Below are 16,456 nucleotides of genomic sequence, written 5' to 3'. Positions count from 1 at the left end.
GTCAGAGGTCAGATAGAGCTGCCATGAGCATAAGCCTCTAGCAGACACACACACACATCTCTCACCTCACAGAAACTAGAGGAGTTGGAGGAGTGGCTATCGACTGCAGATTTAGCCCTACTGCCACTGCTGCTGGTCTTCTGGTCATCCTCAGACTAAAGACACACACACACACACACACATGACATACATACAACACACAAACACTTTCAGCTGTCAGAGTCACAGACAGATTGCTGTTCAACACTTTAATTTATATTAATTTTAAAAGTTAACATGCTAGATTGCTACACTGCTAAAGCTAATAGACGTAATGGACTTTAGATCCAGGCACTGATTCTGCCCCTGGACCAAACCACCCTGATGTGGTTTGGTTCTGGCCCTAATGCAATTCAGATCTCCTCTGTCAGTCAGCTGCAGGGCGGGAGGTGTCAATCCAGCTACAGGTCTTACCAGGCTGGGGGTTCGAGAGGCGGAGGTGGTGGCATTGTCACTAAATTCCCCGCTCAGGATTCCAGGATTCTCACTGCCCTCACTGATGGGCTGCCAGGTGAAACCCAACACAGAGGCCTTAGTCAGAGAGTCAAGGCAGCTATGGCAATTCAATGTTTTATTTTCTATTAAAGAATGGCTTTCTACAAACAGGCCTTCAGGATACTCACAAATAGTTGAGTCTTGTTCCACACGGGGCGGACATAGATAACCTAAGCAATGAAGTACATTTTGTGTCACTTTGTCTAGTTGAGCTACACTCAAAACCTGTTCTGAATAAATGAAATATATAATTAATCCATTTCTAATAAATTCTTACCTTTACCGAAGAAAGGCTTTTATCCGTTGTCTCAGTCATATTGACCTGTGGGGTAAGTGGACTAATTTACTAAGAAGAATAAACCAATTATGTTATTTACCAAGAGAATAAACACTTTGATTAATTAAACACTGTTCAGTTAGGTTGTCTAGCAAGGACGTTAGTCTCACGAGTTATTATGACGTCAGAATGCCTGACCTAGGTGGTGGGTAATGTTTACGTCATATTTGTTACCATGGAAACCCATCATCATTAATTAAGCGGGTCCCATTTCTGCAAGGAACTTTCTCTGGCTATGAACTGAACTTTTTCTGCAACCCAGTAAAATACCCACTATGAGCATAGGGCTTTACGCACATATGGGCTACTGCCAATGGTGCCACCGATAATCCATAATAATAATATTCATACGAGTAACTAACTTTTCCTTTCTAGCCGCCCATAGACTGTAATTAAAGGCAAACGCACGAAGGCTACACACATACAAGCCTATATATTTCCCATTCTTCATAATTACACACTCTATCATTTATGAGCCTACGATAAAAGCATTACATTACCTGATATTGGTTGACAGGTCGGAGACAGTGGCGTTTAAAAAAAGCACGTCTTTAAATATATATATATATATATACTGGGAAGAAAACGAGTTCAAAATATCTGTCTGATAGGCGAATATGGATACAGTTAATATAACAATGATTTCTAGGTAACGAAAGTCACGGTAGAAAAATGCACTTAACGGAATAGGACTGTTCTCGGTCGCACTGGATCAAGAGTGATTAAACCACTCAAACATTTTACTTTGTAATATCACCAACATTCTCTGTACCTTTATGACGGCACAATACGAAACAAGTTTGAGAAATGAATTTAATTGTATTACAAGTAGGCTACTTTTATTTAAGGATAATCCACATTTCAACTCACGAACGACTCTTTAAACAGTGGCAAAACGTTAAGTTGGATACATTACATTTCTTTATTTGATTAAAACGTCAGTAAAGTCAACAGTGTATTTTAGATCAATAATAAAACACATAATTCTTAAAGAAAAACAAATAAACAGGGACAATGACATTTATTCAAGGATAAGTGTCAAGTTATCTGACTTGCGCAGGCATAACTTGGCGTGAAAGAATAAGCGGAGCGTCTCTTTTCTTTACATGTGCACCGGCTATGTTCATCCGTCTCTCTGCACAGCATTCAACTGAACTAACGACATACATGTCATTCACGTAGGTATGAGAAACCGTAACATCTCAAATATAACAGCCAATGCTATTACCGTAATACATAGATAAGAGCGTCATCCATAATGATAGTTTAACAATAAGGTTGAATGAATCGTGAGGCTTGTGCAGCATTAAACAGGCTGAGGCTGGTGGACCATCGGGAGGATCCCATCTTTTCTGGCTGCAGTGACTGGATATGTATAAAACACATGATTCATGATTGAGTTCCACAATTCCAACTTCATCCTGTGTGGAAGCTTATATTGAGAACAGCTAGTGGAAGCCCATAGTAGAGAAGGAGGATTATTTGCTTAATTTAAACTTAACGCGAGTGTGTGTGTGTGTGTATTTGTGCTGACTTAGAGCCCGACAGTCTTTTTCCCAAGACAGCAGGAACAGCTGGCAAAGTTGAGCACAGATGTGAGCCGGCAGTGTTTGCACCCCACTGGTACTAGATGAGTCCTGGTACTTAGCATTCCCAGACTGGCAGAACAACCTTACATGGAGGATGCGCTTGGCACGGACAGCTCCTCACTAGCTTTAGGTCAGGGTGGTAATCAGGAATACCTTTAGGTCAGGGTGGTGCTCATGAATACATTTAGGTCGGGGTGGTGCTCATGAATACATTTAGGTCGGTGTGGTGCACATGAAGCTTTTATCATTATCTTCTTTGAAGCTGTGAAGGTTGCAATCATAAAGTCTACATGATGACCAGTTCAGATGCTTGGGTTGCATTGATATGGCCAACACACACGCTAGGTGTGTTGAATTCCATGGACTTTACACAACACATCACTGAACCCACTCACAACCGTGGCCACACCCTTGATCTAGTTATTACAAAGGGTCTTACAACTGTTATATCGTCTATCTGTGACCTTGCTCTTTCTGACCACTTTTGTATTTTCTTTACAGCACTGGTACCTAAAGTTAGAAATAGTGCTGAATGTTTTATTAAGAAACGCTATCTTAACTCTGCAGCAGCTGAGAATTTCAAAGTAATGATGAACATAACTAGTGCAAAAAACCCAGATACGGGGCCATCATGTGTTAATGATCTAGTAACTACTCTAAATACAAAATTAAGGACAGCACTTGACTCTGTAGCACCATTGAAACAAAAAAAGGTTTTAGCCAAACAAAAAGCTCCATGGAGAAATGAGGAAATTATTAAACTTAAGAGATCCTGCAGAAGGTCTGAGCGTACATGGAGAAAGACCAAGCTACAGGTCCACCTTGATATCTTTAAGGATAAACTTTCAGTCTTTAATAAAGCAATAAGAAATGCTAGGAAGGATCATTTCTCTAATTTGATATCTACAAATTCTAACAATTCCAGGGTCCTCTTTTCAACAATAGACAGCCTTATAAATCCTGCACCTAAAGTAGATGATAGTCTCTTTTCCACCTCCAAATGTGAGGAATTTGCAGCATTCTTCAGAGATAAGATAACGAACATTAGGAAAAATATTGCTCAAGAAATTCCAAATGTCTTGTTTTCTGATCCCCTTCCACCATGCTGTAACAGTATGAGCTTTTTTTGCACTGGCTGATATAGAAATGCTGAGCAAAGTAGTGTCACAACTGAAGCCGTCTACATGCCCTCTTGATCCCCTTCCCACCAAATTTTTTAAGACCATCTTTGACTCTGTGTCTAAGGACATTCTAGCCATTATAAACTGTTCCCTGCTTACAGGTATTTTCCCATCAGAACTTAAAACTGCCCTGGTGAGACCCCTCCTGAAGAAAAGCAATTTAGACTCTTCAGTTCTAAACAATTTTAGACCCATCTCTAACCTTCCCTTTCTAAGCAAAATCCTGGAAAAAATTGTCTTTAAACAGTTAAATAATTTCCTAGATGCTAACTGTGCATTTGACACCTTCCAATCTGGTTTTCGCTCCAATCATAGCACAGAAACGGCATTAGTCAAGGTTGTAAATGATCTCAGGATTAATGCTGACTCCAAAAAACTATCTGTCTTGGCCCTTCTGGATCTGAGCGCAGCCTTTGATACTGTTGATCACAATATCCTTATTGATAGACTTGAAAATTGGGTTGGCCTCACTGGTCCGGTCCTAAACTGGTTTAGGACCTATCTAACTGGCCGGGAATACTTTGTCGCCCTCGGAGACCACAGCTCAAAAAACATTTGTATGACCTGTGGGGTCCCTCAAGGATCCATTTTAGGGCCCTTACTTTTCAGTCTATACATGCTACCCCTTGGTAGTGTAATTAGGAGGCACAACATCGACTATCATAGCTATGCAGATGACACCCAGCTCTATATTTCTGTAACACCCAACAACTACAGCTCTATTGATTGTTTGGTAAATTGCATTTCTGATATAAATGTATGGATGTCACAAAACTTTCTCCAGCTAAACCAAGATAAAACAGAGGTATTAGTCATTGGTGAAAAAAACGAGAGAGAGAAACTAACTGCACACTTAAAAACACTAGCACTTAACACCAAGCACCAAGCCAGAAACCTAGGCGTCATACTTGACTCAGATCTCAATTTTGAAACCCATATCAAAAATATAATTAAAACATCTTTTTATCACTTAAGAAACATTGCTAAGGTGCAACCGTTTCTCGCTCAGGCTGACACCGAAAGACTGATGCACGCGTTTATCACGAGCAGGCTAGACTACTGTAACTCGCTTTTGTCTGGTCTACCAAAAAAAGCCATTAGTCAACTACAAACAATACAGAATGCAGCAGCGCGAGTCCTCACTAAAACAAGACGGAGAGCGCACATCACACCAGTATTAAAATCACTGCACTGGCTACCTGTTAGTTTTAGAATAGATTTCAAGGTTCTCCTACTAGTCTATAAATCACTCCATAGTCATGCACCTGAATATATAACAGACATGCTCTCAAGGTACACACCCAGTAGATCCCTGAGGTCCTCCGGCACTGAACTTCTAACAGTTCCAAAAGCCAGGACAAAGAGACATGGGGAAGCAGCTTTTAGTTTCTATGCCCCCAACCTTTGGAACACTCTGCCAGAATACCTAAGAATGGCCGAAACGGTTGAAACCTTTAAACATGCACTTAAGACATACCTCTTTGATCTCGCTTATCACTCACTGTAAAATGTATTTAACATTTATGGAACATTTATTTATTTACTTATTTCTGTCTCTTTTCAAGTATTTGTACCCCCCCCCCCCCCCCCCCCAGCAGCTGTCTCTTAGTTTGACGATAACTGTGCTGAGCAGTCCTTTATGGTGCCAGTGCGGTTAGTACGTAATTTCCTGTTCATTTATCTCTGGCAAAATCTGTGTCTTTTTATAAGTGTTTTGTAACTAAAATGTATTTATTTAACATTAATGTAACATTTATTTATTTATTTACTTATCTGTGTCTCTTTACAAGTGTTTGTAAACCCCCCCCCCCCCCCCAGCAGCTTAGTTTGACGATGACCGTGCTGAGTAGTCCTTTACGGTGCCAGTGCGGTTAGTACGTTTATTTTATTTTATTCATTCATCTCTTGAAAATCTGTGTTTTTTTTTTTTTTTTTTTACAAGTGTTTGTAAACCCCCCCCCCCCCTTTTGGGCTACCCTGTTTCAGAGCGCAGATCCAGCCCTGTTTTTACCTTTTTGTGTGTGTGTGTGTGTGTGTGTGTGTGTGTGTGTGTGTGTGTGTGTGTGTGTGTGTGGGATGGATGGAGACACACATGCACCCTGTCTGACTGCTGTCAGAGTCTGATGACTAACCAGTAGCCACTTGTAGAAATATTTCGACTTACGTAAGACATCAGCACATTCTCTTTACATAACAGACAACACAGATATGGAATTATGGAATATAACACATTATAAAGAATTTTATTCTTTCAGCATTGCATATAATTATTAAAAATGAACAAGTAATTAATTACTTATTTAAGTGTGTGTGTGTTTGACAGGTGGGCATGCGTGTGTGGGAAGGCTATACATTGAACAGCACCTTTGCAGCCTCCTGTGGAATCGTAACCTAATGAGAGAGTATCTCTCAACCTCCAGACCTCACAAGGGTCAACTCCTGCCTCTACACACCCCTTCAATCTCACCAGGCTGAATGCTGATTGGACACCCTACACTGGTCTGCATTAACCCTGCTGGGAGCGGACTGATCTGCATTAACCCTGCTGGGAGCGGACTGGTCTGGGACAGGGCCACTACCATCTGAACGTACGCCAGCTAAACCAGAGCCAGCTAAAAGCCACAGCGACATGACATGGAGCGCAAAAGCGTTGTCTGATCATGGAGGGAAAGGGCCTGGTGTTTGGCAAGCCAAGCACACAAGCTATGGATGCACACGAGCTATGGATGCACAAGCGTCCCTTAGACGTGCTTGGAACCAGGCCGGAGGTCTGTGTACCTGCTGGATTAGGCCTGAGGCCTGAGACCTGGCATACCTGCTGGATAAGACCTGGCGTACCTGCTGGATAAGGCCTGAGATCTGGCGTACCTGCTGGATAAGGCCTGAGACCTGAGACCTGAGACCTGGCATACCTGCTGGATGAGGTGCATGCACTTCGATGACTGCACTCCGTAAGCGTTGTTCACCACATGGGGGATGTCATGTATAGCACAAATGATCGCTAGCTCCTCCAGTCTAGAGGGAGTGTGCGCACACACAATCACACACACACACACACACACACAATCATAGAAACACTTGATTTTAATCAAAACTAAATAAAAACTTTCTTAAACACTGATTTTGGTGAAGTTAAATAGTTGATGAACTGAAACGTGCATCGTCATTGCAACCTGTCAGAGCGGGGCGAAACAGGAAGTGGTGGAGTGGAGACAGAGGATGTTTTCAGCCCCGAGCTCCTCGATCTTCTTCTGCACCGCCTCAAGGCTCATCTCCTTCCAGAATGTTCTCGATCACGATCGGCTCAAAGCCTGCGCACACACACGAACGCACACAGATGTTTACCATGCAAGATAATAATACAGGGGAATTTGCATAAGAGCCACTAACTAGACCTGATCTGGCTCAATGAACCCATTCCAGTAACTTACTACCAGGTGGATTCCTTTATTATGGTTATGGCTTTGTCCAAAGCGACTTTGCTGAGAGCAAGGCCAGCGGGATGAACATCACGGACGAGTGCAGTCTAATATGGGTGCTGCCGCTGGAGAAACATACAATATCTTGTCATGCTGGCAATTGATGTCGCGATCGAGGAGAGCAAAACAATAGGCTTTCGTCACAAGGTCTGTAGTCCCTGCACTCACTGCCATGGTAACACAAGGGCTGAAAGGGCCTCTTAGAGGGGCATTCCTGTAAATATTCGCATCACCAGGTAAGCACACGGAGTTCCAACAGTGGAAAAGGCCAAAGTGGTGCCAAAACACAAATGGTCATCTTCCGCAAGATCCCAGCTGTCAGAGGTCTTGTAGTGTCCCTGTAGTTACCTGTAGTGCTGGGTAGAGGTTTTGTAGTGTCCCTGTAGTGCTGTATAGAGGTCTTGTAGTGTCCCTATAGTTACCCGTAGTGTCTCCTGGCCACCAGGCCGGACGCCACTCGGCCCATCCGCTTGCCGACCCCGCAGTTCCCCAGGAAGTTATTTCTGTCCATGACAGAACAGCTCGCTCAGGAACAGCTCGATAGTGCTCTCGTTCCATCCCTCCTCCAGACACTTACCCTTCGGACAAACACAAGATTGCAGACGGGCCTGTTGGACTAGCGCTGAGGAGACAATTGATGATTAGCACTAGCTTAGCTACTGTCGGTGTTACGGGTTTACTGGGGTCTGTTTTAACTGGGGATGAGAGACCACAACAGAGACTGATGAATGATTTTGTTGTAATAAAAAAAGTCATGAATAAATAATAAGTTATTGCAATAGTTAGTTGTAAATAAGTGCACATAACACATAATAACAAACATCATATTCACAATGGGTATTAGGCGGAGTCTGCAAGAATGATTCAAGTTTGAGCCACATTTACACATATCAGACAGAGAATCCAAACAGTGACATCTCATGAAAACTGAACACTTCAATGACTGTCCTTAAAGATCTAAAGATTAGCCTCCTGTATATAACAGAGGCATTGAACACTTTGATACTTTCCTTTGTGTTATAAAAAATAGTGCCTCTTAAAAAAACAATTGCCTCGAAGCCCTTGGGGATTATTTACATGGAATCTTCCAATGCAGAACTTCTAACTGCATTATTGAAACTATTTACATCATCACTTCATCATATCATTGTTTACACACTCATTTCAGACGTATTCTGCGGTTATTGTGATTAGCAGCAAATCGATTAACAAATTCATCCAAGTCCAGGGACTTTGCTCGTCTGGACTCCACACTTAAAATACCCAGACTGCTCAGTCGATCATCATCCATAGTGGATCTCAAGTGTGTCTTTATTAACTTGAGTGTGGAAAAGCTGCGTTCACAGGAGGCAGTACTGACTGGTATGGCAATAGCAATTTTGCATAACCTGAAGAGCTCATGGAATACCTCTTTAAAGGGTTCAACGAATTTAGTGAGTTCTACTAGGCTAGAGGGCTTCTGTATGCCAGATTTGACTTTTCTCTCTAGGATTCTTTTCATTTGGTGTAACTCGTGTTTGAGGTCATCTGTGTTACATTCATAAATAGAAGCAAATGCAAATAGAGCTTGCTCTTGGCAAAATGTATTACTTGACGGATTTAAGGCTTGGATTCCCAACATTATTTCACAATTTGGTTTAGCAAATCGTCTGTTTAGCTCACTGAGCATGTTATCCAGCACAGGGTAAAATATGCTGGTACGGAAAGTGTCCATACTCTGCTCTGAACGCTCACCCGTTGAGGACATGACAGCATGTCCATCTAGCCACCGGCTCTGTTTTGTCTTTCTTTTTGAAGTAGGTTCCACCTCTACATCACATTTTTCAGCAGTATTTAAGATTTCTCTCCAGAGTCCTTCAAAGTAGGATTCATCCCTGTAAGCTTGAACATTTTGCACAAGGGCTTGAACTAGATCCACAGCTGAACACAAATCAAGAGAGGGAGACTGTAGCATGTCAGAGAGACACCTTGCATCACCAAAAACCTTATTGCATATCACCAAAAGTCCAATGAACTGCAGGTCAAATTGAGCGAGCAGGCCTCGTGCATCAATGCTTCTATCGCCACTGTTTTCTGAAGCCACTTCTACAAGGAGACGCATGATGGCAGGTAGTCTATCAAGAACAGTGTGGCAAGCTATATGCCGGCAAGCCCACCTTGTTTCACTCAATCGCTGAAGTTCTCTGGGTGCTCCAGGATACATTTCTTTCTGTATGTTCAGCCACTTGTTGTGAATGTACGAGCCAGACACAAATACATAGAGTCTCTGCAACAATGCGAAAAAACATTCAGCTTGTGGTACTGCCTTAACTGTGTCCACAAGAACAAGATTAAGACAATGGGCATTACAATGTACATAAAAGGCCTGTTTTGCCACCTCTTTAATACGAGCCTGAACGCCTGAGTGCTTGCCACTCATGACAGAAGCCCCATCATATGATTGCCCGATCAGGTTACTTTTGTATTCCAAGCCACATCTCTCAAGTACCTGTATTATTTTATGCGTCAGGCCTGCAGCATCTAGGCGGTCTGCAGATTCAAAGTGCAAAAAGCTCTCTTTTACGGCTCCTGCATAATAATATCTTAACACTAAAGAGATCTGCTCCTTTTTTTTAAGGTCTTTAGTTTCATCTGCCATAAGGGAAAAGACTTCACTCTCCTTGACTTCGTTTATGATGGAAGCGCGTACCATTTCAGCTAATGTATCCAAAATTTCATTTTGAATTTGGTGGCTCGTGTATTTTGCATTGCGAGGCCCTGTCATTTTCTTTTTAACAACTGGGTCATGTTTAGCAATCATGTCCAATATAGCCAAGAAGTTTCCCCTGTTGTCTGCATCTACTGTCTCCTTGTGTCCCCTCTGTGAAATATTCTGGGTTGCAGTTAACAGTAGGACTTCTGCTAAACTTTTTATGTAGGCACGATTTTCCTCTATCTGCTTATGATGTTCTTTACTTAAAGTACTCATTAACAAGGCATCAGCTTTATCTGCTCTCTCATATTCTTTCCAAGCAATCATTGCATTTGTGTGACCCTCTCCCTTTGCATGTCCACAAAACCCTCCATCTCTGAATGTTGCCTTTTTCCAGTTTTTAAAACCCAAGGCTGACGTAAACACTGACTCTGTGTGTGGGAGGCCAAAATGCCTGCATGCATAACAGTATGCTGAGTCTTGTGACAGTGAATATTCAAGCCATGTGTGGATAGAGTACCACGATGCCTGAAAGTGTCTGCGCCTGTCGCCCTGGAGTGTCCTCGGATAGAGTTTCAGACGTGGCTGGATTGGACTATCAGTTCTTGATTTGGAAATGTCTGTTTAAAAATGGGAAAAAAGGCATATTCAATTATTAAATTACAGCAGAGATTAATAATCAAGATAAACTCATACATTGGAGTGTACTATCCCATGTTACATCTAATGGATTATCTGAACACTATAATCTTCTTAAAAACGTTATAGATTTGAGGCCATTCATCCAACTCTACTCAAGTTGAGGTGAGTGGTATGACTCATACCTGTTTATGAATTATCAGGCCACTGTATCAGATTGGGCAAAACTGAAGTGGAATTAAAGTGTCCAGTATGTGTGAAAGAGTGAGTATACCTGGAGGTCCACTTGGGCCGCCACTCGTTGTTGGAGGCTCCTCTCTCTCGCTGTCTGAATCTTCTCTGTGGGAATCTAAATATATATATTAAAAACATTAATAGGTGTTTAAAGTATTTTCCACAAGGTGTAATGATCCACTATCCAATTTCACAGATACAAAAGATTAAAATTCATTTTCTACATAATATAAACATATTCAATATAAACTTGTGGACAATATCGATGGAAAAGTTAGCAGAAGAGTACAACATACAATGTAAGATTGACAATTTACCTGGGGATCCACTGGGGCCACTCCTCAGGGAGGACTCTTCTGTCCTGCTCTCAATCAATCTTTCAGAAACATCTAAAATAATTACAATAAGGTGTACAGGTAATTTTCCTAAAGGTTTTATAATGCATGCTATATAGTGTTTAACAAACACACTATAAGCTAAAGTATAATATTAGTGAAAGTGTCTCTGGGTAGCAAATACAAATATGCCATACTTTAATGTAATGAAAAAACTAACTGATATGTTTTACAATGCACTTTCAACCTGACCTGTATATGAATAGACACACTTTAAGCCAATTGTAAATAAGATAACCTCATACCAAGCTGTACTATATGTGAGTCTCTATACTGTATACCTGGAGGTCCATTTAAGTTGCTGCTCTCTGGGGGCTCCTCATCCTCGCTCTCTGCCTGTTTTTTCTCCATCTCATCCTCATTCTTTGCCTTAGCTGTCTTCTTTCCACTTGCCCTGAAGAAGGACGCTATGTCTGCCTTCTTCCTCTTCATTATTTTTCCCTCTTTAATGACACCTATCCAAAATGCATACTGTATATACCTGACACAATCATAACACGTTCTGGCAACAATAGCAGTTAACAGCAAATAACTAGATCGAAAGTCGATCCGAAGTTGCAAAAAGAAATGTGTGTAGAGACAAGAGAGAGATTATATTAAAACACTGTACACAATCTCGCAACGTAGTTATCAAATACAGCATAGCATATAGCAATTTTAACAGTTTACTATGTTCTCCTCCGATCTAGCTTGCTTCTAAACGTCGCAAAATAGATAGTCATGGGTGGGATAGTCACAGTTATTAGAAGACAAAAACAACATCCATTATGATATCATACCTTTCTGTTTTGGGTTTCTTCACTTAGCCGCAGGTGCCGGTCGAAGCGTCAGGTGGTAACAGGCATTCTCAGGCCATGCTTGAGCCGTTTAATTCAAATACAGGATGTGTGCGCGCTGCGCGTGGCTAAAGGGTCCGACAGTGTACTAGCGGTGCGAGAAAGGTTCCGCATTTTTCCACAGCCGTCAAAACTTTTAACCGCTCTGATGTGGTGCTTGGGGTGGCCAATGGGGTGGCCGAGATTCTACGGGGGGTGGCCGTGGCCACCCCCTGGCTCCGCCATTGGTAGAACCGCCACTGCGCCCAACAATCCCTCAGCTCTCTCCATCTTCAACTACCGCAGTGGTTCTCAAACTTTTTCTGTCATTCCCCACTTTGAACAAGGGGGGCTATTCAAGCCCCACCTGTCCCTCATCGCTCCCATAAAATGGTAGGCCAAGTCTGGCCTGATGTAATTCCCAATCCTCTCCCCACCTCTTCTCCGCCTCGCTTCCTGTCATAACTTCATGTCCTATCCAAATAAAGGCATTTAAAAAAAAAAATTAATTATTATTTTTTTTAAATTGCGTTAATTACGTTAAAATATTTTATCGCGTTAATCGCGGCCGCATTAATTGCATAGATTAACGCGTTAACGCTGACAGCCCTAGTTAAAACACACACTCATACACGCACGCGCACACACACACAAAAGAATAGAGATTAAAACTTAACTCTCCCGAGTTACAAGACCCTCCCCCGGGGTCTGAGCTTGGGCACTGATCGGTAAGGTGAGAAACAGAAACCACCGATCCAGCACTGGTGAGGTCTCTGCCAGTAACGGAAAACCCCTACCTGAGAAGCAGCCAACGCACTCCTAATTCTTCCCCAGCCTTTGCTACAAGTATCCCACTCTTCACCGCCGGCAGCCCTAAGCAGCGTGCGAACGGCACCCACCCCTACACCTTGAATGCAGCTCGACGTGAGAAATCTAGCACCGCTTCCCAGCCACCTCACCTTTCGCTGTGGTCTTCCTTTATCCATGTTGTCTCAGCACTGATTATGTTCCACGTTCACTCTCATCAATGACCAGGTGTAGCCCATTAATTAACACCGCCAGCTCATCCCCTAGATCCCTCCCCCCATACAAGAGTCATGTCAAAAAATTCCTAACACATCACACATAACGTCATTTCATTACACTCCCCCCGTCCATAAAGCAGACTCGCCCTCGAGTCTCAATCAAAACATCTCATAGTCCCGAGACCATCCTGGCGGCCTCCTTGGTCGCCCTTGGCGAGTCGCTTCGAGTAAAGGTGCGTCCTGGCGTGTCTCCTCCTCCATCGCCATCTGGTTAGCCGTGGGTGTCTGCATGGCCCCCGTTTGTGAAGGTTCTTGACCACCTCGGGGCTGTGTAGTTTGAGCGGGTCGGTCCCCTTGCCGTTGTAATCCAACCGAGACGGCACAGCTTTCTGCGCCACGGCTTGATCCTTCTGTAGGTCTGGCTGGGGGCACCCTGGCTCTGGCTCTTGGCACTACCACCTTGCCCTCTCGACCAGTCGTAGAGGATGGAGATCGCAGACGGGTCTCATTAGGTGGTATGGCAGCTGTCAGTGGTCATCGCTGCACCCCCTTGATTGGTAGCCTCTGTCACAGAAGAAAGACATGGTTTGAGTCTGTTGAAGTGCACCACTGTTTCTGTCCCCCCATCCACTGGCCTTAGTCTATACAGAACTTCTGTTATCCTTTCTATGATCTTATAAGGACCTTTAAACCTTTGTTGTAATTTTGGACAAAGCCCCCTTTTCCTAGCTGTCCCACAGACCCACACCAATTTCCCTTCTGAATAATACTGGAAATGTGCTCTAAAATCATAATCTTCCTTCTGCTTCCTGGAGGCTCTTAACTGATGCCCTTTTACCGCATCTACCACTGTAGACAGTGTCTCCAACAATCTAGCCACATATTCTGAAGCCGAAGAGCATTTTTCCCCATTACCCAGGTCAAGCATAACGTCCACCGGCAGGACTATCTCTTTCCCAAAAACAACTTTGTATGGTGTGAACCCTGTACTCGAGTGAACACTACTATAAGCCATCATCACATAAGGCAACAGGATATCCCAGTTAGATTGGTTATCATCTACAAAGAGAGACAACATTGACCCCAGTGTTCTGTTAAACCTTTCAATCATTCCATCCGATTGAGGGTGATAAGGTGTAGTCCTGGTCTTATGAATGTTCAACAACTGGCAAACTTCTTTAAACAACCTAGATTAAAAATTACGGCACTGATCAGTATGAATTGTGTGGGGGGCTCCAAAGCGGCACACCCACTGTTCAACCAACATCTTTGCCACCGTTTCAGCTTCCTGATTAGGAAGAGGAAACGCCTCCGTCCATTTTGAGAAGTAATCCCCAATAACTACAATGTATTTGTTTTCTCTGGGGGTTCCAGGGAGAGGTCCTAAGATGTCTAATGCTACACGCTCATAGGGCCTAGAAGTTACCACAGATTGAAGTGGTGCACGCCACTGTTTTCCCGCAGCTTTTCGTGACCCACAATCTTTACACTCCCGACACCATTGTTTCACATCCCCAAACCAGCCCATCCAATAGAAACGGTCTTTTACTTTTGCTTGTAATTTCTGTATTCCCAGGTGACCACCTGTAGCATCGTTATGCAACTGTCTTAAGACTTTTGGCACCATAGAACTGGGAATAACAATCTGGACCTGGTTTGCAGCATCTGAATTTGATGGCGGAAACCTCACCAATCGGGAGCCCTGCATTTGTATCTGAGCCCACACAGCTACATACTTCTGCAGATCAGCCGGTGGTTGCAAACAATTCGTTCCCTCGGATTTTACAGCAATGATCTTCTGTAGCTCGGCATCCTCTCTCTGAGCCTGAGCCAATTCATCCCCTTCCCACCCCGTGTTTGCATTAGGAGTTATGTTTTGTACCGCCGCTATCACTGCCCCCCCTTGTGTCTGTACAGCTGGCTGAGAGACCACTGGCGTTGACAGATAAGCAGGCAGCCTAGAGAGGGCATCTGCATTTGTATGCCCTCGTCCAGGACGGTGTACAATTTTATACTGGAAGCTAGCAAGCTGCTCTACCCACCTGGCTAATTGTCCCTCCAACCCTTGGAAATTATTCAGCCACCTCAAGGAGTTATGATCTGTCCGTAGGACAAACTCCTTACCCAGCAGATAGTGTTTAAAATGCTTTATGAAAGGAACCATACTTAACAGCTCCTTCTTTGTTGTTGCATATTTTCTCTCCTGTTTGGTTAGAGCCCTACTGGCATATGCGATCACCTGTTCAAACCCTCCCTCTTCTTGTGACAACACAGCCCCAATACCTGCATCGTTAGCATCCGTATCGAGAACAAATGTTTTGGAGGGATCTGGGTATGCGAGAACTGGGGCTGACATCAAACTCAGTTTCAGTTGTTCAAAGGCTGTTTGACACACCTCTGTCCACTTAAAGCGCCTGCCTTTCTCTGTGAGCTGGTGCAGAGGGCGAGCCATCCCAGCAAACCCCTTTACAAACCTCCTATAATATGGGCAGTTTCGTTTTATGTGTCTAGAACACCCACACTCCCAACAGCCATCCCCCGCCCCCCTGGCTTGAGTTAAGGGACCTTGTGGTTCAACATTGTTCCGAGAAGCTCGTCCTGACTCCCTAGAAAACATAGTTGAAGTGGCATTTTTACTAGACTGTTGGATATTAGTCACTGTTGTACGAAGATGTTTTACTTCCTGCCTCAATTCTTCCACCATCCCTAGCAGCACTTCCATTTGTTGATCACTTTTCGGTTTGTGCTCCACCACTCCCCTAACTTTAGCATCGGGCATCAGATGGGTTTGCTCCAAATTCCTGAGAAGCTCCATCTCAGAGGCAAGATCAATAGCCTCTTCTAACGTTTTAGGTTTTGCACTGCGCAGGCTAATCCGGAATTCACCACTAGAAAAATGGGTAAAAAACTGATCTCTAGCCAACATATCCCGTATGTAGTCATCAGCTGTGGGGTAAGCTTTAGTGGCAAGACGCCGTAAAGCATTGCCAAATTCCCTAGCTGTCTCGTTATGCATACGGCGCCGGGCGGTGAAGCTAGCCCTACTCCAGTCATCACTGTCACAGGGCTCAAAACATCTAGCCATAGCTGCTTTCAACAATGCATAGTTTTCTTTGGCATCACTCGTCAAACCACTATACATGTCTCTGGCACGCCTGGAAAGTAGTAGAGACATACATTTTAGCTTCAAGGGCTCATTCCAATTATTAACATCTGCCGCTAGATCGAACTGCTCTGACCAGTCAGACCACTCACGGCCTACACCAGTAAATGTCTCCGGCATGAACACCGGCCTAGCAGTAGCTATAGCCTCCCTTGCTCTCCCTGCGCCATTAACAGCGTCGAGCCTATCTGGCGCATTGTCTTCCCCCTCTGACATTGTTACAACAGTATCTAGGTCAATTAAATTATGAAAATTAGAGAATATCCCACCACTGCCACCAGTGTAATAAACCTAGTTTGTAGTCAGGTTCTTTCCGTTGGGAGAATGCACACAGAACGAGGCTGTACACGGACTTTAGAAATAGTTAACAGTC

The 16,456-nt window shown here is 43.4% G+C and overlaps 1 protein-coding gene across 1 annotated transcript; it reads right to left on the bottom strand.

The window, feature by feature from the left end:
• Window positions 1-7,935: 7,935 nt before the first annotated feature.
• On the bottom strand, window positions 7,936-11,584 carry LOC116224717 (zinc finger MYM-type protein 1-like). The gene is made up of 4 exons (XM_042710482.1): window positions 11,362-11,584; window positions 11,003-11,074; window positions 10,726-10,800; window positions 7,936-10,432 (listed from the first exon to the last, which is right to left on the bottom strand). The coding sequence occupies exons 1-4, from the start codon at window positions 11,510-11,512 to the stop codon at window positions 8,280-8,282; spliced, it is 2,451 nt and encodes an 816-aa protein (XP_042566416.1). The 5' UTR covers window positions 11,513-11,584; the 3' UTR covers window positions 7,936-8,279.
• Window positions 11,585-16,456: the final 4,872 nt, after the last annotated feature.

Source organism: Clupea harengus, chromosome 18 (genome assembly GCF_900700415.2).
Source record: "Clupea harengus chromosome 18, Ch_v2.0.2, whole genome shotgun sequence".
Lineage (NCBI taxonomy): Eukaryota > Metazoa > Chordata > Actinopteri > Clupeiformes > Clupeidae > Clupea > Clupea harengus.
Note: the sequence above shows the minus strand (reverse complement) of the source record. Positions and strands in the feature narration are given on the sequence as shown.

What these genes read in the sequence shown, in the direction of transcription:
- LOC116224717 (XM_042710482.1), bottom strand. Translation starts at nt 11,512, where the DNA reads ATGAAGAGGAAGAAGGCAGACATAGCGTCCTTCTTCAGGGCAAGTGGA. An exon ending in CAACTTAAATGGACCTCCAG is followed by an intron (nt 11,075 to 11,361) that starts GTATACAGTATA and finishes TAATTATTTTAG; the next exon opens with ATGTTTCTGAAAGATTGATT. An exon ending in CGGCCCAAGTGGACCTCCAG is followed by an intron (nt 10,433 to 10,725) that starts GTATACTCACTC and finishes ATTTTTAAACAG; the next exon opens with ACATTTCCAAATCAAGAACT.